Source organism: Primulina eburnea, chromosome 14 (assembly GCF_022965805.1).
Source record: "Primulina eburnea isolate SZY01 chromosome 14, ASM2296580v1, whole genome shotgun sequence".
In the NCBI taxonomy this organism is placed as follows: Eukaryota; Viridiplantae; Streptophyta; class Magnoliopsida; order Lamiales; family Gesneriaceae; genus Primulina; species Primulina eburnea.
Window position 1 is genome coordinate 30,018,060 of NC_133114.1, and position 20,272 is coordinate 30,038,331.

Here is a 20,272-nt window from a genome sequence, read left to right on the forward strand (position 1 = left end):
GTGACCCAAATAAAAGATCTGTTTCACAAATACAATACAAAAACTCACATGAGACAGTTTCACGAGTCAATTTTATTATATCGATCTCAGATCAGGTCAGTTTTGGTATAGAAAAATATAAACAAAACTTCAATTTGAAATCGAACAACTTCTTCTAAATTAAAAATAATTTCGTGTTAATTATTTAATATTATTGAATCAAATCAAAAATAAAAAAAATAATGTAACTCATTTGTATCTTTTACTGTATTATTAAAGACAACAATATCATACTAACCACTTTTGGTAAATTGGTAATTTTTATATCAAATTATATCTTAGTTCCGAATAAAATTGTAATTGATCAATCGTTAATTTTTATAAGAGTGTGTCTCATGTGAGACCGTCTCACGGATCTTAATATATGAGACGGGTCAACCCTACCCATATTCACAATAAAAAGTAATACTCTTAGCATAAAAAGTAATATTTTTTATGGATGACTCAAATAAAAGATCCGTCTCACAAATATAACTCGTGAGACCGTCTCACATAAGTTTTTGTTTTTTTATAATTATGACATTAAAAATTTTAGTCCAATTTTTTTTTTTTTTTATAAAAAAAATTAAAACCGTACAAGCGCAACGCGTGATCACGGATTCTAAGATATACGAGCCATTCTCAGGGGAGTACAAAACTAACGACACTTTCGCGATATTTTCCTATTAAATGATTTAAACGGTTCACATGTAGGCCGTACACATGCAATTAACTCGTAGGGACATCATCCACCGTCCATTTCATCCATACGACTACAATGTCACACCCACGTCTTTCAGACAAAGCCACGGGAACTTACAAAATACCCCACTTCCACAGTTTGAATCTTTTGACAATCTCAAGATACAATTGTCCAAATGATAATAGTAGCAAAGAAAAATTAACGGGAAATTTGGGGTCAGTCCTCAAATTAAATAAAAATTTTTCTCACTCCCTGGTGAGAGAATGTTATTTCACCAGTGATGTGAGGGGTTTTGGGTGAATGGGGAGTGACAGATAATTTGAATAGTAATAAAGACTTAACACAAAGTCTCACCAAAGAAATTAATCGTGTTTTTCATTCCTCTGTCCCCGCATTTTCTCTCGCCATTTTTGTCTCTCCCCCTCTCTAAAGAACAAAAAAAATTGTTCTTTGATGCTTCTCAATCCTACAAAGGCCCTGGAGTAGAGTCCATGTCACTTTACTGGAACCATTTACGAGCTAGCAGTTCCAGGAAATTCTAACCCTCTATATGAAAGTTCCTTTATTTTTCTCTCTTCAAACCCATCGTTCCAAGGTTGGTTCGCGTGCTTTCCTTTTTTATGCTCGAGTTCTGGGTTCTTTATGATAAAACGCGAGGCATGTTTCTCTAAGGGGGGTGTGTAGTAAATTTGGAATGGTCGTTGTTCAGAAGCTTCCCATTAAGGCCTGTCTCTCGTGTATTTGTTTATCCCCCATTTCGTACAATTTCTTACATTTTTTTATACCCCTTAATTTAAACCATCTGTTTAAGAGTTTCATTTATTTATTTATCAATCAAAACCAGTAAAGATTGGATTTTTTTTGGTAGTGAGGCGCTCGGCGGTCTGGGTTCTTGTTTTTTCTCTGAGTGTTCAAACGAGTCTTCTCCTTTCGGCTAATTTACCTTTCTCTTTTTTCTTTGAAGGCTTTCTATTCCGCGTAAAGGCTTGAACTTTCTCTGTCCTGTTTGGACATTTACCAAAAACCCAGATTGCCACACACTTGTGTATCTATAATCTGCATATCATTTTAGATTAAAATCTTGCTTAATGGATTTCTGCTCGTTGGTTCTAGGGGTTAGAAATCTGATAACAATTATGGAATGATGTTGGTGTTTTACTGTTTCTTGGGATTCACATTGCCGTGAATAAAAGCCTAAGTCTCCTGTTTCTCTGCCTTTTTTGGGAGGTAACAGTATTTTCTGTTTTTTTCCGAATGGGGTAATAGTAATTTTTGTGCTTTGTAATAAAATTGAATAATGTTTGCTCTGTAGCTGTAAATGCTTATCTTTAGACTGGTTTCTTACAATGATGAATGGTGTATTGTCCTATTGGGTCTGGAGTACGATGAGTTTTTATAACCTGTGGAGACCCCTGCAATTGCTATCTTGTGCCCCTTTCGTTTTTCACGTGAGTGAGAAAGACCACCGATATAAGTGAATCTGATGTGGAACCATGAGTTGTCATTGTCGAAACATTTTCCGGAGACGAGTTTTTGTCCGTTGGATGACTTTATGTGGTTGGCACAATTTACAGTGTGTGTCTTTTTATGTATTTGGACCGTTGATGTGAATTGCAGGTCCTGATTAAAATCTTTATATAGGTAATCGATGGGGCCTGTTTTCTTGCATTTGGATGGCTGACATAAGATAAATGTGAATCAATTTTTTTTGTGGGTCCTTTGGGATTGTATGCGCCTTACGATATATATTTTTTGTGTGTGTGGCCATCTAGTGTCTTTTCACTTGCCCTATGATTGCAGAATGCTTTATGGTGTTGTGTATTGGGCCATGGGAATCCAATAAATAACGTGAAGTCTTGATTGTGCAAAATCCATTATTGAGTACTCGAACCTATTTTTGCCTAATAATACCCTGTTTCCACCTTTGAACTTCCTCCGTTTGCCAATCATGACTCCTCGTTATTGGTATGATTGGCACCGCGAACCGACACCCCGTTTCTAAGTGGTGGCATGTTTACTGGATTCATCATTTAACTGCTTTTCCCGCGACTTTCATGACCTAGCTCTGTTCGACACGTGTGCTTTACTCGTAATTGGTTCGTGTTGTTAAAGGGAAAATGCGACATTTTCGAGTCAGTTATATTATGTGTATTAACTTTCGAGTCGTTATATCATGTGAATTAATTCCACTTGTCTAGTGATTCAGCACTTTGTTTTTCGATGTACCTGTGGGTGTTTTGAACTAGCGCCATTTGGCAGTTTTACTTTACTCATTGACTCCTTTGAGAAAGGTTAAGATACTTGTCTTTTGGTGTGCTCACCCTTCTTCGTTCACACGCACGTGTTCAGTATTGATTTTGTGATATGCCGTCTCACGGTAAATTGTTGAACATGTGTTCATAATTTTTAAGATGACGAGTAGGATTATTTTTGCTATTTGGGTTCATTATTTTTCGAAGATGAGAACAAATGCAAAGCCATTGTCAGTGAATCCCATTGTGCGTAGTTTTCTTGCATGGACTTATGAGCTCGGGGCGTGATAAGGGTCTGCATTTGTCACTCCTCTGACATAATTTATCATGTGAAAGTAACGTAGGAATGATTCGACAATCGCTTGTGCTGTTTTTAATTCATTTAGCTAATATACAAGTTATTTGATTAGTTCATCACCTAGAGTGAAGCTTGTAAAGGACCTATTGGTTCTGAGTGGAGATTAAGTTTTGTCTCAGATGTGGACTTCACTTCTCTTGTTGCATAATACATTGAATATTGGACAACCACCATTGCCTCTCAGTGATGTAATTAGGATGATCGGTCAGATATTTTATATGAACATATGGCTATATACGGTTAGCTCTAGTAGTCTCAAATAGAATGAAATAAAATTTCTACCAATTTAAGGAAACCCATTGTTCTTTTGTTATCATGTATGTATAATGCATAAATATTGGTTAGCATGGGTTTGTGTTGCTCAAACTTTATCTGGTTTAATATATTATTTCAAATGATGGCTACATACTTTTCACTAGCCCTTTATTCCTCTTGCCTCTTTTTTTATCTCACATCCATCTCACAAAGCTCTCTTGCTGGGACATATTTATCTTTTTTAAAATTTAAAGCTAGGGTGTAAATCAGTTTGGTTTCAGTGGTTTCGGTTTCCAAAATTTAGAAATCGACGTTTTGGCTTGAGTAATTTAGAAAATTTCGGTTTTGAATCAGTTTTGATTCAGGTTCAGCTCGGTCTTTTGGCTTAAACCACAAAAATTGTATATGGTTCTGTTTTGATATTCAATGCACAGATTGGTATCTTCAAATTGCAAACCAAACTGAATTTTCTGGTTTCTCATGTACACCCGTAATTTAAAAAAAATCATGCGATCGAGTGTCAAAGGTTCGATCATGTTTTGACTGTTTATGCTTCTATCCATCTTTCATGAGGGGGAAGCCAAAAGAAATTCCATTTGCCTTTAATGGTCTTTGGTTGAGGAGTTAAAGTTTGTGGAAATTTTTATTTGAAAATGCTCATTATTCATAGTGATGTAGTCATCATTATATCACACTTTTTGTTCGCTTTTGTAATCATTGCATCTACTGAATATTTTAAAAGCTCTTGTATATTTGATAAAAAATTTGCCATTCTCTTCATTTTCTTGACTCAGATGGATTCAGTAAAACGTTCAGCGGTCACCCCAAGTAAGAGTCGTTTGGCACGCACTTTTGCCAAGGTTTTACACATTCGAGCTGTGGCAGGGATATCATCAGATGATGGAATTCATGAAAAGACGAAATCCCATGAAAAGTTAAAGAAAAATCAAAAGAAGGATGCGTCTGTTCCTTTATATAATGATGATGACGAGGAACGACAGAAAAGGGCGGTTAAGGAAGCGTTTCTTGCAAAACTTTTTGCCAGTTTATCTTCCTTCAAAGCTGCATATGCTCAGTTGCAATTTTCTCAGTTTCCATATGATGTTGAGGGGATTCAATCTGCAGATCAGATAATCGTACTGGAGCTAAAAAATTTGTCTAAACTGAAACAATCTTACTTGAAAAAACAGTGGGACGAAAGTTCTCTAGAGACCAGTCTACTGTTGTCTGAAATTCAAGAGCAAAAGAGTGTTCTGAAAACATACGAGATTACAAGTAAGAAGTTGGACTCTCAACTTAAACTTAAAGACTCTGAAATCATCTTTCTGAAAGAGAAATTTGTGGAGGCGAATGGGGATAATAAATCAATCGAGAAGAGAATAAACTCAAGCGGGCAGTTCATCAAGCTTGAAAATAATGAGTTATCAAGCTTAAGGCCGAGCCATTTCATTGCTTATACTCGGCAAACTATAAAATCGGTAAGGGCCTTTGTGCGGTTGCTAGCTAGTGAAATGGAATTTGCAAACTGGGATTTGGATGCTGCAGCTTGCTCTATTGAACCCGGAGTTTCGTTTTGGAAAAAGAATCATATATGCTTTGCAATTGAATCTTTTGTATGCAGAGAAATGTTCGATCGCTTCAGTTATCACAACTTCTCTACCCATCCCGAGTCCTCTTCCGAGCAGAGAAAGCGACCCAACATAAATTTCGACATATTTCGTGAGATGAAATCTATGAGACCAGCAGATTATTTAGCTTGGAAACCGAAATCAACTTTTGCTTCTTTTTGCCGTGCAAAATACCTGAAACTTATGCATGCGAAAATGGAAGCTTCTTTGTTTGGTGATTTGAACATGAGGAATCTGGTGAGTTCCGGTGAAATCCCAGAGACACCATTCTTCTCCGCGTTCACTGAAATGGCAAAACGTGTTTGGCTCCTTCATTGCTTGGCTTTATCATTTGATCCCGAGGTCTCTATCTATCAAGTGAAAAAGGGGAGTCGTTTTTCAGAAGTTTTAATGGAGAGCGTAAACGAGGAGGCTTTCTTCTTGTCAGACGGCACGCCTGAAACTGATCCGCGTGTGGGTTTCACTGTGTTTCCAGGCTTCAAGATCGGAAAGACTGTCGTTCAATGCCACGTGTATCTCTGCTGATGTCGATGCCTAGTGAGATGCCATAAGATTCAATCATGGCCTCATAACATCAAAGATTGCACTGGAGATCTTCATGTTTATCACTATCGTTATTTGTTATTCATATCGAATGATTCCTCGAGAGTGATTGACATGGCTTGCCAGGCGTGAGAACCTTTTGTGACCTTTTAGGATTATCAGGGGACGTGGGGAGATTCCTTGCACTTGTAGCTCTCACAAGTTTTGCCAATGTATCTGGTTGGAAGTGGAAACTGTACATTCTAGTACTCTTGTCTTTTTATTCTTTCGTTTTTGGATTACTAAGCACATGATAGATTATTTGTTTTTCTAGCTTTAGCATGATTTCACTTGTTTTATTAGTTAAAATTTTTGTTAAATATTTTATCATCTACCTTTATTTATTTAGACTCTTGAAATATTTTAAACAATTATTAGCTCTTATGTTTGATTCACTTGTCCGGTTTTATCTGGTGTATATCACAAAGGTAGTGACTACGGATTTTTTGTCATAATGTTTTTTTAACCTTTTAATGAAAACAAATTAAATATTATATTTTTCAAGATTTACGCATTGTTCACCGAAGAGTACTGGTCACGAATTCTTTGTTCTATTCTTGGTTTCATGCCTCGATTATTCTTCGTTTTAAACTCGAAACGAGGGGATAAGGCCGATGTGTGTACAAATCCCAAATCGAACGAAACCTGAAGCAGATTCAATTCCCACAAGTTTTTCTTTAAATTATGATTTTTTTTGGAGAAGTTGTGAAAAATCTTTAATCAAAACATTTTTTTGGGTTCATTCCTTACTCATAAAATTGTGATAATATGTCATACAAAATGTGGTACACTTCATGTAGAAATGTGGTACACTTTATGTGGAAATGTGATACTAAAAAAGTACTCAGAGACTGAACACAAAAAAAATCGACGGCTGGAAACTGAATGTCAATTTCCCGTTTTTTTTCTCTCTCTATAACGTGTCATTCTCCGTGGCACACGTGTGTGTTTATAAATATGATTACATCGTTACGCAAGCCACAATTAAGTAACACACACACACACACACACACACACATATATATATATATATATATATATAGTATATTGAACAATGAATTTTATTACGATACAATAAATAGGTATATATTTTCGAAATACAGCTTATGATAAATAAAAAAGAAATAAAGCTTACGAGTTTCCAAGAAATCTTAGCTAAAATCTCTGTCAAAATATTACAATGCATAAATAATTTTAAGAGCTCTTTAAAAAAAATTAAAGTTATCTCAAACCATACAACATCGCCAGACAAATTAGTTTTCCCAGGACTGAGCTGGTTTGGATATATTTCTAAATAAAATTTTCTTATTTTATAATCTATGTTTATTGTATGCTTCATTTATTTATAGGCAAAAATTAGGGTTTGTTGTTAATTAAGTATAACATGGACGCATTACAATTTTCCAATCGCCTGACTATTTTTGTTGAATTATAGCGATTGATGCAAAAAATTTAAAAGAGAGGAAGAAAAGGGAACGTCATGCATGCGGAAAGGAATCAAGGCCAAGAAACGTGGTGCATGCTAAGCTTATTCAATGGCCAACTCCCGGACTAGGAACAGACTCCAAACTACGACGATCACCCTTCTCTTGATTCATGGAGACGTCATCGCCGTTCGGGGAATCCGTTGGTAGCACTGGACTTTCCACAACGGATGTAACCTTAGAGACACCTTCCATGCTCAAAAGCTTCGTCCTAGCTCCCAAGCAATAATGAAACAAGCAAATCGAAACAAGAAAAGCCATAAGCCAACGAGCGCCGAACGGAACCATTTTTCCAAATAAAGAAAGGAGAGTTTGAAAAATGGACAAAATAAAAGGTTCAATTCAAAACAGTTGCAAGTACATATGAACAACTTATAAGTTGGAACAATTCTATATATAGCTGTATATGCACACGTTTGTAGGGCTGAGTCAATAGTGCTCTTGGAATCTTAATAAAATTAGCTCGTGTTGAATTCATTACTTGGGAAATAGACCTAGAAAACAAATTGAATTGGTATTTGATAAAATAAGCCGCCGGCCGTTGGTTCTCAAATGCTTCGCCATCAGAGAATTTTGGGGCACATTCAATTCACTTGGAATAATATTTAAAGAAATGCTAAAGGGAGGGTTCTTGATCATGGAGGAAAGGCCCCTCGGCGCATTTCGTCCACAGTACTAGCTCATTATAAGACCTTAACTTTTACGCTTTAAACGCCCAAGTGGCACACATGTATGGTGACATTTCCCGAGCCGACGGTGTTCGTGCTATGTATATAATACTCGAGTCAGAAATATAATCCAGATAAAATAATGTTTCGGTGTAATTTTTAGATTTTTCAAAATGCTTTATTTTATTTTTTTTTTTGCTCGAAAAATTAAATTTACGTAGAAAAAAAATCTAGACAACTTAATAAAATAAGAACATTTTAATTTTTTTTAAAAATTTTTCAACTTCAATTAGAATTTTTTTTAAGCTTAGTCAGGAAATAGCTAGGAAATTACATGGATGTTTCAAGAAATCTTCTTTTTGCACATTTCTAACGAATCTTTATCTATGAGACGTGTCAACCCTATCGAAAAGTAATACTATTAGAATAAAAAGTAATACTTTTTCATGGATGATCCAAATAAGAGATCCATATCACAAAATACAATCTGTGAGATCGTCTCACACAAGTTTTTGTCTAAGATTATTTGTGACATGGACAACAATGTGGTCACTGACAAATTATAGTCTGGACCTGAGTGGCATATGATCGGCCGCCAGTTGTTCAAATTGAACAAGTAAATAACTAAAAAAAAAATTTGCTATTCATTAATTTTGTTCTTATATGTTTTTTTACACTTGGAGATGGAGATTTGTAATCTAATCTAAGTTAAATTATCAAACAGAATTCAACTGAAGACTACATGGTTTTGGCGCTTCACAATTGTCACTAGACCAATGAATTTTTGACAATTTCCTTGCATGTTACGATCAAAACTGTCGGCGTCTACCATTTTTACCTCCACAAAATTAAAAGACGCAGATGAAAGTCGCTCGACAATTTTTATCTTCTTACGCAAGCAAAAAAAATAATGAAAAAAACAATAATTACATATATTGTGATTGACTTTATTATGCATAAAAAATGTAAGGATACTGACAAACAAATGAGACAAGATGTTAGGCAGATTCAAAATTCCAAAAAGAATAGTCAATAAATCAATCGAATACATAAATTATAAGCAATTTAATTAATCAAAGAGCCGCACTCCAAATTAAGATCTTCATAATACATGGTTGACATTCCCGAAAAATAGTAGAGAATATGTATTTCCACGCCTAAAAAATTAAAAAAATATACATTTAAGAGGTTCGTCATCAATCCCAAAGTCAACTCAATATTTTTACATTATTATAATGTCACAATAGTGAATCATTAGATTATGTTGGTTGAATTATCACATTTCCATGAAAGTTGACATATGTTAATGATCCAAAAACAAAAATCCTCCACATGTCGCGTAACACTACAGCACTCTCGGGATTTATAGGTCAAGGAGTAACAAAATATTCATCAATACTTTGCAGCCCGATATCGAAATTTTATTTATGAACATTTCTTCATTAATATCATCAATGAATTGAACACCTTGTAAGCCATGATTTTTGTACGTGGATCGAAATTAAAACTCTTATATTTTAAAAAAATAGGTCCAGGGACGTACAACTCCACTTGAATATGAATCAATGTTACCTGAGTTTGTATATGATTGTGGAATAAATATATGTATGATCAATTGATCACAAATTCTATTATCTATCAACATCTTCTTGTGCGAGTCTGTCAAACAAAACTTTTCTAGTGTGGTTTATCTGATTGACGTGGTTGGACAGGCTATTGCGTCTAACCCAGATGTTTATCTAATGTACTTCTATAAGTAGCGAATGCGGAGTTCTACATTTAAAAAAAGGTTGTCCAAATTATTTTCCTAAATTGGTATACTTTACATGACAACACATGATAGATAAAATTAAATTATATTTCAACATAGTTTGATTTTGTTTTGCAAATTCCCTTGATATTAGTTGAAAATTTGTTGCTATAATTGGAGACTTAAACATAAGTATGTATACAATACATTCCTTTTGTCTGAGATTGAGCAGCCCACTCACCTATTGCCTCTCAAAAACGTAGAAATCAAAATAGAAAATAATGTGGTGATTGCGTTTCAGGAATTGCCCCTTGCAAAGTAGCTGCGGGAGGTTGTCTCATTGCAGGGCCCAAAAATAGGGTGGGCTAAGCCAAGTCTAACCCACCTCTTGTAATTCAGTAATAATATGCGGGCTTCATTTGCAAAAAGACAAATCAACCCGGTCACTAGTAATTATTTAAATTTTTAGTCAAGTGATTTGAAAAACAAAAAAAAAAAAAAATCGAGTGGAAATATTTCATGGTCGATGACTTGCAGAGCCAATCTCGTTTCTCTATTGGAGATCAAATATAACAAAATACTTCCTCGGCTGGTAAATAAGTAGTTGGACGTTAGATCAATAGTCAGAAATTTGATTGTTCTTACCAATATTTTTTCAGATATTTATTACGATTTATCTGATTAACGTGATTTTTAAGCTTTTATATTATAATGAAATTTATTCAGTGCACATCTTAGTATAACCGCGGGATGTTTCATCCTTATGATGATGATGATGATCCAGTCTTAAGCCTCTAACTCTAGAGTGTGTGTAAACGAATCGAATCAAATAGAATATGACGAAAATTTAAAGACTTGAATTCAGCTTAAATTAGTTCTACTGGAGTTCGAGCTCGATTCGAAGTCCGAAAATTTTAAAATTTTCAGTTCGAATAAAAACTCGAGTTTGAGTTCGGCTTGAAAATTCAAATATGTTAGCTAACAATTGAATAATTGTTCGAAAATAAGTAATCGAAAGACTCGAAATTTATTTATTTAATGTATAGTTATATCATATTAATAAAATATTAAAGTTTGCAAACGAGTCATAAATTATCGGACTAAATAAATCCAATTCGATTAAAAAAATTTGGAAGATGTTTAAGTTGAAGTCTAATTTGATAAACCAAATATTTTTCATCCAATTCCAAAAGATCGCTAACCGAATTTACAGCCCTGAGTGACGCGCACAAAAAGAATTGTTTTATGCCAATTGCCAGCCTTCTCCCATATCCGTCGCCCGACCAGCTAATTCGAACCAAACCAGAAAACTTCTCCCGCTCTTTTCAGTGACATCTGAAATCAAAACCCCTAATCTCTGTTTCAAAACCCTCGTTCTGTAGAAATGCGGGAGGAGCAAGTAGAGAAGCTCCGGGGTGTGGTAAGAGATTGCGTGAGCAAGCATCTGTACTCATCGGCGATATTCTTCGCCGACAAGGTTGCGGCCGTCACTTCAGACCCCGCCGACGTATATATGCAAGCTCAGGCACTCTACCTAGGCCGTCACTACCGCCGAGCCTTCCACCTCCTCAATGCCTCCCAGATCGTCCTCCGCGACCTCCGGTTCCGCTACCTCGCCGCCAAATGCCTAGTAAAATATTTTCTTATTCTGATTTACCTATGATGTGACTGCGATAGGATTGTTGTGTTCTGCAAAAGTTACCCCCTTTGCCCCCAATTTTTTAACTTTTTTCCTTTTAGTCTCTTTCTCATCCTTTTAATTCCGTGGGAGGTGAGTGTTTGGGGGTGACAATTTGTTCATTGAACCAACGTGGTCGATTTATTTTATTTATGTTTAAAGATTTGAACTTTTCATGGAGGCTGGGATAATAAATCATTGAATATTTCGGATGTCATTACCAATGTATTATATTAGTTTCTACAGAAAATTTAGTTTTCTCCTTTTTCTTTTTTGGAAATTTTGCGACTCCTTTTTTATGTCATATGTTGAAGATGTGATGTAATTCGTGAAAGATCATTGGACACTTAAAGTAATTGTTGTACGCTTTGGGAATTTGTCTAGTTGTCCATGTCTACTGGCTAGTTGAGCTTTATTTTACAGTTTAGGATATGGTAAACTCAGCTGTTCTTCATTGTTTAGTTTGTCTGATTAGTTTTCTCCCAAATGATTTTAAACACTAGTCCTGTGACACGTTTTTGGTTCCATCTGTTTGCTGTTATTTTCATTTTAATTAATTTTTTCTAACAAGTGCTAGTGACCGACCAGTCAGTTTGCTTTTAGAAACAATGACTTTTCCGTTGATGGTTCTAATGAATAAAACTTATATACTATTACTAGGAAGAACTGAAGGAGTGGGATCAATGCCTGCTAATGCTTGGTGATGCTAAAGTGGATGAACATGGTAATATTACCGACACAAAGGATTACAATAGCATGTATCTGGACAAAGATGGTGAAGATCATGAAATCAATGTAAGTGCAGTTGAATCCAGCAGAATACAAGCATGTGTTACTTACTGGCCTCTTTTTATTCCGATACAGAAAGTGAAGGGGAGCGACCCATTGATGTAATTTTTGGATGTTGGCCAGAGAAAAGAAATGATGTTTACATCTTTGTGACAGATTATATCAGCAATATGCTTTTTAAGGGGAAAGGCGTACGAGGCATTGGAAAATCGTGCACAAGCTCGGTTATGGTTTGTAATTTAATGTATTACTATAAGAATTATCCACCAATCTTTTCTCCCTGAATTTTGTAAACCTTTCAGGTTTGAAAATTTATGCTGCATAAATTGATTGAAATTGCTAGTGAACCTGAGGTTATTATGTATAAAACTATAAATCAGTTGAAAAATGATCGTCTGCCAAGTATGAGATCTCAATGATTGCTAGAAGAAATGTACTGAATTATTGAACATGATTAAAAGAATATTTTTTTCATGTCGATGGTATGACTATTTCCCAAATAGTGAACAAAGAAACTTTTGAAATCTGACTGTTTTGAACATATGCCAAATGGATATGAAATTCCCGTGGTCAGCATGAAATCTGAAAATAGGAATGTATTAAGCAAGTGAAGTTAAAACATTGTCTTGTTGGTCAAAACTGAGTAGGGCAACAACTTGGGTATCCATGATCACGATAGATAGATAGTCACCACAGTACACCATTCAACTTAAACTGGTCACTCCGACATCTAAAATTTTAAATTTGCGATGATAGTTGGTTTTACATTTGAAGGTTTATTTAGTATTTCCGTAGGCATCGATTGGTTGACTGGTGTTTCATACACGAGATCTGTAAGTTGTGGCCGTTAAAAATGCATTGTGATAGTTGAATTACATTTGCGAATTTGGTGGCTGAGTGTTACATTATTACTATTCCTTTTAGGCGAACTTTGTTCACTACTGTTCTCCCCTGTTTCTGATCTCACTCTCCGATGTTTCTCTTGCCTTCTTTTGTCATATGTACATGTTGATACGTGTCAGCTCTTTGTTCAATATGCTTTATTGTTAGATCTGGTACAGCTTACAAGTTTAGCTAAAATAGTTGGCATTATTCTACTTTTTTCTCGTGTCACTTAAAAGGTACAAAGCTGCCATTAAAGCGGATCCTCTGTGTTATGAGGTATGCTAATTGCTCTGTTTCAACATAGATCCTGTTAGAATCATTTGAACTACTATTCTGAAGCTCTTAGTAATTATCGTCGATCTCTGATAGAACTGGCCTTTCGATAATTTCTATATTGAGATTTTTACGTTTTTTAATGCAATTTTTATTCGCACGGATCATGATACAATTCCATCTCTCCAATTCAGGCCTTGGAATGTTTAATAGAGGGTCACATGCTTACTTGTGAAGAAGGTGAAGAATGTTAAATACAGAAGGTTTCTGATTAGTTGGAACTTGTGATTTCATGCACAAGGATCATTTTTATAGTAAAGGAAATTGAACCTAAGTTCCCAGCTTATTTACCTAGTATGATTTTAGCATCTTATATCCCTATATTGTAGAGACCAGTCTATTGGCAACATTGCAATTTGGTGCTGAAGATGGCTGGCTCTCTTATTCTATTCTTGCTTGATAAAGAAAGTAAGCAGTTTTATGCCTCACATTCCGGTGTGGAATTGGCCATTCTGTTTTCGTGAAACTTGTGTTCATGCAGGTGTTTATCACTTTTGTTATTATTCACTTCTTTGTAGTAATTTCAATTTTGACAATTTTTTGTCCAGTATGAAGCTGAAAATGTTGTAGAAACCAAGTTTAGGGAACTTGAGCTGGAAGTTTGCTCTTTGAAGTCCTCTGACAAAACCTTATGCACACTGAAGAACAATACTGATCTCTTAGCATGTAAAGCAGAATACTATCATCAAGTGTGGTGAATACCAGAAATGCTTTGAGTTAACATCGATGTGGGTTTGTGATTGTGTTTGATGAACAGCATGCATTTAACTAACATTCCTTAACACAATGCCTTGTGTTGAATTCAGATTACTGGAGAAGGATCCTTTTCACCTAAAGTGCACCCTGGTGCATTTAGCGGCAGCAATGGAACTAGGACATTCTAATGAACTTTATTTAATGGCATGCAATTTGGTCAAGGACTATCCTCAAAAGTGAGAATGTCACCTTTTTTATCTTATAAAATTTGCATCTCTTATTCTTTTATCTACAGTAGAAAAATTACATTAGGTACATTTCCTTATTCTGAAGGTCTGGTAATTCAATTGTGTAGAGATAAAGATCTTAACTAAAAGACACATTGCTAAAATATCTTTCTATCAGTGGATTTCTGAAAGGGTTTTTATCAATAATGTTAATGTCAATTGTGCTATTATTCATACCAACTAGACTAGCAATATGTTCTCGAGTTTGCTTGCACTTCCTTTTTGAGATTGCCTGCTAAAAGTTTCCATTTTTGTTCTGGATGCTTCAGAGTTGTCTTGTTGATTGCTTCTGGTATGTTTGTACAGGGCTCTGTCATGGTTCGCAGTGGGTTGCTACTATTACTGTATCAAAAAGTATGATCAGTCGCGCCGTTATTTTAGGTATAACTCCTATGGTAGCTGTATAAGTCTACTTATTTTTGTGTATTTTTTTCCTGCTCAAGTCGCAGTCTCAGTAGAGGGTGCTACTACCACAAGGATTTGAGTTTTACTGATATAGAAATAGATTTGTGGCTACCTTTATCCTTATGTTTTTATATGTTTCAGACAAAGTTAGTCCTGTTGGACTGCTCCCTCTATTCTCAATTTAGGCTACCAAATTGGAATTACAATAATGCCATATTGTTAGTTTGTTTGCATTCTAGCTGGTTTGTTTTCAAAGTATTGAAGCATGCACATAACGAGGCCAGTGCTTCTTCTGTCCAAGTTGTAGTATGGAGATGAGTTGTCAGAGAACCAGAATTATGGTCAGATAGTTTACTTTACTGTTTTTTCCCTTAACTGAAGGTGCAGAGGCACAATGGATCATGGTTCATTTAAATATACTATCTTCTACATATTCATAAGATCGTTATTGACTATTTTAATGAATGTGTTACTTTCCTGTCGAGGGAAGAATGCTAACATCTTCCTTTATCAGATCTCGGCCTCTGTGCTTTTTATATTCTTGAAGTAGCACATTCACCAAATGATGGTGGAGCATATTGTTGTAAAACTGATTTATGCTCATTTTGTTTGCTTACAGAAGTCTTCCTTTTTCTCAGTTTCATGCTTCATCAGAAATGCCATTAAATTTTCAACACATTTTATTGAGTCGAAGATATTTTCTTAAAGTTTTGATGATTTATGTGCTCTGTTATCTAATGAACAACTTTTGATTTATAATAAGGCACACTGGTACCATATCATTGTTTTTTCTGCTTTCCTCACTATGTCCAATTGATGAATTCGTATTGGGGCTAATTCCGTTCCTTTTCTAATTTTTTTCCAGTAAGGCAACAAGCTTAGATGGAACATTTTCTCCTGGTTGGATAGGCTATGGGAATGCTTATGCAGCACAAGAAGAAGGAGATCAAGCCATGTCAGCTTATCGCACTGCTGCTCGTTTGTTTCCTGGGTATGCATTTCAGTTGTTCTTCATCCATATATCTGCAGTAGCTTTTTTGTCGTTCTTGAGCTTAATTTTTTAGCATCTCTATACTTGTTTCCTCATAACCCTGAAAATTGTGGCATTTGTTTTGCTCAAGTTTAATGGGGTATTGTTTGATTTTATTGAGGTGACTGAGTGTGCTGCCGAAGTACTAAATTCTCATCCATAAACTGTTACATGCTGCTCCAGAGACATTATTTCATGATATATTATGACTAAATGAGGTGAACAAAGCGGGAGCTGGTGCAAGTATGATTTTTTCTGTTGCTGATATGTTCCTAAATCGGAATATCTGATAACAAGCTGTTAATGGGATCTTGAATCATTACTTTTCTAAAACTCTGTAATTTTTTTTGGGTAGTTTTGATATCTCATGAAAGTTTGGGCACATAGATGATGATAAGTTGCCATTGCTGGGCAAAAGAACACGAAATTACGCTGGTAAAAAAGTTCTCAAGAATGATATTGTTCCTGTTTCGTTACCTTTGCGTTTTAAAGACCATCATTTCTTTGACTGAGTTTAAGATTCCCTGCAAATTCAAATCACAGAAGTTGATACCAACCATAATAATGCTTAAAAGAGTGTCATTGCTGATGGTCAGGTGAATAAACAAGATTGTACGCCCAAAACAAAGATATTGAGCCCGATATGAGTGTGACTTCCAAGTTTGGTTAAGGAGGTTCCTCGGAATAAATCTATCAACCACAGACATCCTGTGCTACACCATATTATGAATTGAGTGAATTTTAGGATTACGTATTTTATTCTTCCCATTTGTGCCCTTATATTTCTTACCTCTGCCTTCTTAATTCTGGATCACGAGTTCTCAAAAAAAAAAAAATCTGGGTCATGAGGAAGAGTGTTAATTAAGAGTTAAGGGTTATAACTTAAAGCTGTTTGCAGAAATCTTGGGATAATATGTTGTCCAAGTTACATTATTACTTGAGAGGTACTCATTTATATGAATGTTAAGTATAGTATAATATTTTTTTTTTCAGGTTCCATCTACCAACTCTATACATTGGAATGGAATACATGCGGACCCATAGCTTCAAACTTGCTGAGCAGGTGATTATTGTAATATTGGTGTGTAAGTATTTTCCCGGTTGTCGTTGGGTCTTATCTGTAATTAAGTAGTAATGGTAAAATTTGCAATTTCTTTGTGTATTTAGGTGTTTTCACCTTGGTTCATCTGTTTGATGTGGTGTTGCATTCAGTTTTTTTTGCAGGCCAAGATTATATGCCCTTCAGATCCGCTTGTGTTCAATGAGCTAGGTGTTGTAGCTTATCATATGAAGGAGTAAGATATTTTACCTTGATAAACTACTATAAATTGCCGCATCCTCAAGCATGGTTAACTTTGAAATAAGCAATGTTTATATTAATATAATTTTAAGTCTGCATGATTCATTTGAGCATTTTCTATATTATCGAGTATCTTCTAATTTATGATTTGATTAAAAAATGGTTTTAAAATAGTTTTTGGAATAAAAGAGCAAGGAACAGACGTTATGCTTCTTACCCTTGCCTATGCATTTTTGGTTTCATGAACGTGTTCATAGGGATATAGTTCATAACTTCATATATTCTTGTTCTTGCTAGTCGAAGAAGTGATGTTTCCGAGCAATTGTTGTAGCATTTCAAAGTAGGCTGTACTTATGATTAAGCATAAACCTCTTCGGTTATGGTTATAATATTTAAGCTATTTTGAGTTGATAAAGCACGTGCCCTTTCAAAAATCTTTCAGGTATAAGAAGGCTGTATGGTGGTTTGAACAGACGTTGTCTCATGTATCATCCTCTTTAAGTGAAATGTGGGAGCCAACCTTGGTCAACCTTGCTCATGCGTTGAGAAAATTAAAGTACGTCTTGTCTTATAATGCTTTTAAGATACATTCTTCAAACAAAGCCATATAAGTTTGTTCTTGGTGATATATGTATGCGTGTGTGTACTGTTTAATTGTTTAGTATTGTCAATGGATTTATGTGCTACGCTATCATTTATCCTTTTTAACCAATTTATCTGTTTTCTCCGGAAGAAGTCCAGTCTTTGGCAACCAGAAGGATGCTGATTGAAAATGTCCATTCAGTATGCTTCTCAAGTATAAACTGTTGAATAACAACTCTATTTTCTGACAGTGGGGTTTTTGCTCGTATGCAATCATCTATAATCACTCTACCTACCTGGATCAGAAAGAGTCTCTTAGATGTAAATATTGAACCTTGTGTTATGGAACATGGATGCAGTCTTTATTCTTTATCCCTTAGAAATGCAAAATTATATGTAGACCTGATACTTGGTCTCCAGAAAACTAAAAAAAATGGTAAAGTTATCAATTATACATTGTTATTATCCTTTTCTTTTGTGCAATGTGTTCATATCTGCTCGAGTGTTATAACCTCGTGTAATCTCCTTCCAAAGACCTGGTTCTCACCCACCCAAAACCTAGATATGTGTGCCACTTTTATCATCTTATTAAAATTTATATGTCGTGGTTCACATTAGTTTACTTCTCCATCAGGAGATACAACGAGGCAATTATTTATTATGATAAAGCTCTTGCAATATCAACACGAAGCTTGAGTACATATGCAGGTCTCGCCTACACGTATCATCTGCAGGTATTTTTTTTACGAATTTTCCTGCCTCCATATCATCTCAGTAAATTGATTATCAAAATATATGGTTGAATATTTCATTTTGCAGGATAATTTCACTTCAGCAATTGCGTACTATCACAAGGTAAGTTTAGCTAGATTCGGAACAATAATGTTTTAATTTCGAATTCGTCTTCATGATCGGGGTGGATATGAACTGGCCCCTATGAGTAGCTTGTAAGTCAGTCGGTAAAAGCTCAAGTCGATATCGGTCCTTGGGCAACTCAAGCACATATTATTTAAGTTTTAGTGTGTGTGTCGAGCTACTCGAGCTTATTTACTACATTTTCAATATTTTTTAAAATTTGTATTAATTAATGTTTTGACAACTTTGTAATGGCCGAACTGTCATTCTATTTATTTCTAGTTTTTAAAAGAGTTGACTAGTTCATACACAATTTTGAGACATATGCTGGTGTAGTTATCAACTACTCACTACTCAACTATTAAGATGTCAACTACTGATAATTCCAGACGAATTCCGGTTTAGCAACCAACTTCGTAGATGTTGCAATAATCCTTGAGTAGGATCAAGTCGAATTTGAGTCATATTATTGCATGATTTTGATCAAATCTACTTGTTTGGCATCATGATTGTTGTTGAATCAACAGGCTTTATGGCTTAAACCAGATGATCAATTCTGTACGGAGATGCTGACAATGGCGCTTGTGGATGAATGTCGGCATGGCACCCACCCAAAAGGTGAAACAGTTAGAAGCCAGTTATTTACGTAGTTGAGATTGAAGACCTTCAGATTTTGTTTTTATGATGTAATGTAACAATAGGTCAAGATGTAGGGGATAGGCCGTATTTATTTGTATCATTGGTTAATATAATATCCTGGTGGTGTTTGCTTATACAATTAACGTTTGATAAATTCTCAGGAGTGCAATAATCATATGAAATATTTATTTATTTGTCTTGAGCTTGGGGAGGGGATTTTGGAATCCAATGGATTTCGAACCGCTGACACACCTTTGTTCAAAATGTTGAAAAGACTTTAGTGCCAAATCTAAGCTATTTTTCGTACAAAAAACAAATGAAGTCGATATGTAAGGATTTTACTTGGATGATATTGTCTGTATTATTTGTCAACTAGAAGAAAGTATTTATTCACGTTTCCATCAAGTGGGAACATTGAAAATTTCAACCATAGTGTGCGCTTCCAGCCCTTGTTCTCGGATTGATAGCGTTGAATTGAGGAAAAGATTTAAATGATAATTTTAAATGACACTCATGTTTTATTACATTTGATATCTACTACAATTATTATTGAAATTATATCGTCTATGTGAACTGAATTGTGATTTACATGAATTTTGTTTATCCAAAAGCAAGAAAATAATTTAATAACAACGGATTTGAATTCTATCATCTCAAATCTATCATTTTAAACACAATTTAAGTGCTTTTAAAATTCATAATTTTAATCTATTTTTTTAGAAAAAAAGATGTACCAAATCCTCAATCACGTTAGTTATTTCGTCTAAAAAATTCATCACTCAAATAAAATATTTTAATCCAAATTATATTTTATATTTCAGTATTCTTGCCATCATAATATGGATTGAAATTTTAATACAAAATATAACTTTTTATGTATAATATAATAATGCTTCCAATTTAATTCGATATTAGTATGCGGTATTTTGTTTTAAAAATAATAATTAAAATAACATATTATATATTATTTTTATATGATTTTGGTGTTTATAATAATTTTAAAGTGAGAGATGATATTATGGTAAGATTCAGTCAGATTATTTTGTTGATTAATTTAGGATATTAGATTTTTTTGGATAACAAATTTTAAATAAT

General features: G+C 34.7%; 2 protein-coding genes across 3 annotated transcripts; both read left to right on the forward strand.

The window, feature by feature from the left end:
- Positions 1-1,094: 1,094 nt before the first annotated feature.
- LOC140811451 (protein GRAVITROPIC IN THE LIGHT 1-like) lies at positions 1,095-6,191 on the forward strand. 2 transcript variants are annotated; one of them, XM_073169339.1, is made up of 2 exons: positions 1,095-1,316; positions 4,381-6,191. In XM_073169339.1, exons 1-2 carry the CDS (start codon positions 1,272-1,274, stop codon positions 5,737-5,739), a joined length of 1,404 nt encoding a protein of 467 aa, XP_073025440.1. In that variant the 5' UTR covers positions 1,095-1,271; the 3' UTR covers positions 5,740-6,191. The 2 variants fall into 2 exon arrangements, with proteins under 2 accessions (XP_073025440.1, XP_073025441.1); XM_073169340.1 differs by lacking the exon at positions 1,095-1,316 and adding an exon at positions 1,323-1,948.
- A 4,709-nt stretch (positions 6,192-10,900) lies between these two features.
- On the forward strand, positions 10,901-19,362 carry LOC140812693 (anaphase-promoting complex subunit 6). The gene is given in 18 exon segments (XM_073171039.1): positions 10,901-11,328; positions 12,037-12,171; positions 12,322-12,395; positions 13,287-13,326; positions 13,518-13,563; positions 13,713-13,763; positions 13,766-13,791; positions 13,932-14,072; positions 14,074-14,111; positions 14,190-14,315; positions 14,673-14,747; positions 15,637-15,762; positions 16,795-16,864; positions 17,014-17,096; positions 17,544-17,657; positions 18,318-18,417; positions 18,503-18,538; positions 19,066-19,362. Coding segments are annotated over 18 exon segments (1,650 nt in total). The 5' UTR covers positions 10,901-11,082; the 3' UTR covers positions 19,189-19,362.
- Positions 19,363-20,272: the final 910 nt, after the last annotated feature.

What these genes read in the sequence shown, in the direction of transcription:
- LOC140811451 (XM_073169339.1), top strand. Translation starts at nt 1,272, where the DNA reads ATGAAAGTTCCTTTATTTTTCTCTCTTCAAACCCATCGTTCCAAG. An exon ending in TTCAAACCCATCGTTCCAAG is followed by an intron (nt 1,317 to 4,380) that starts GTTGGTTCGCGT and finishes TTCTTGACTCAG; the next exon opens with ATGGATTCAGTAAAACGTTC.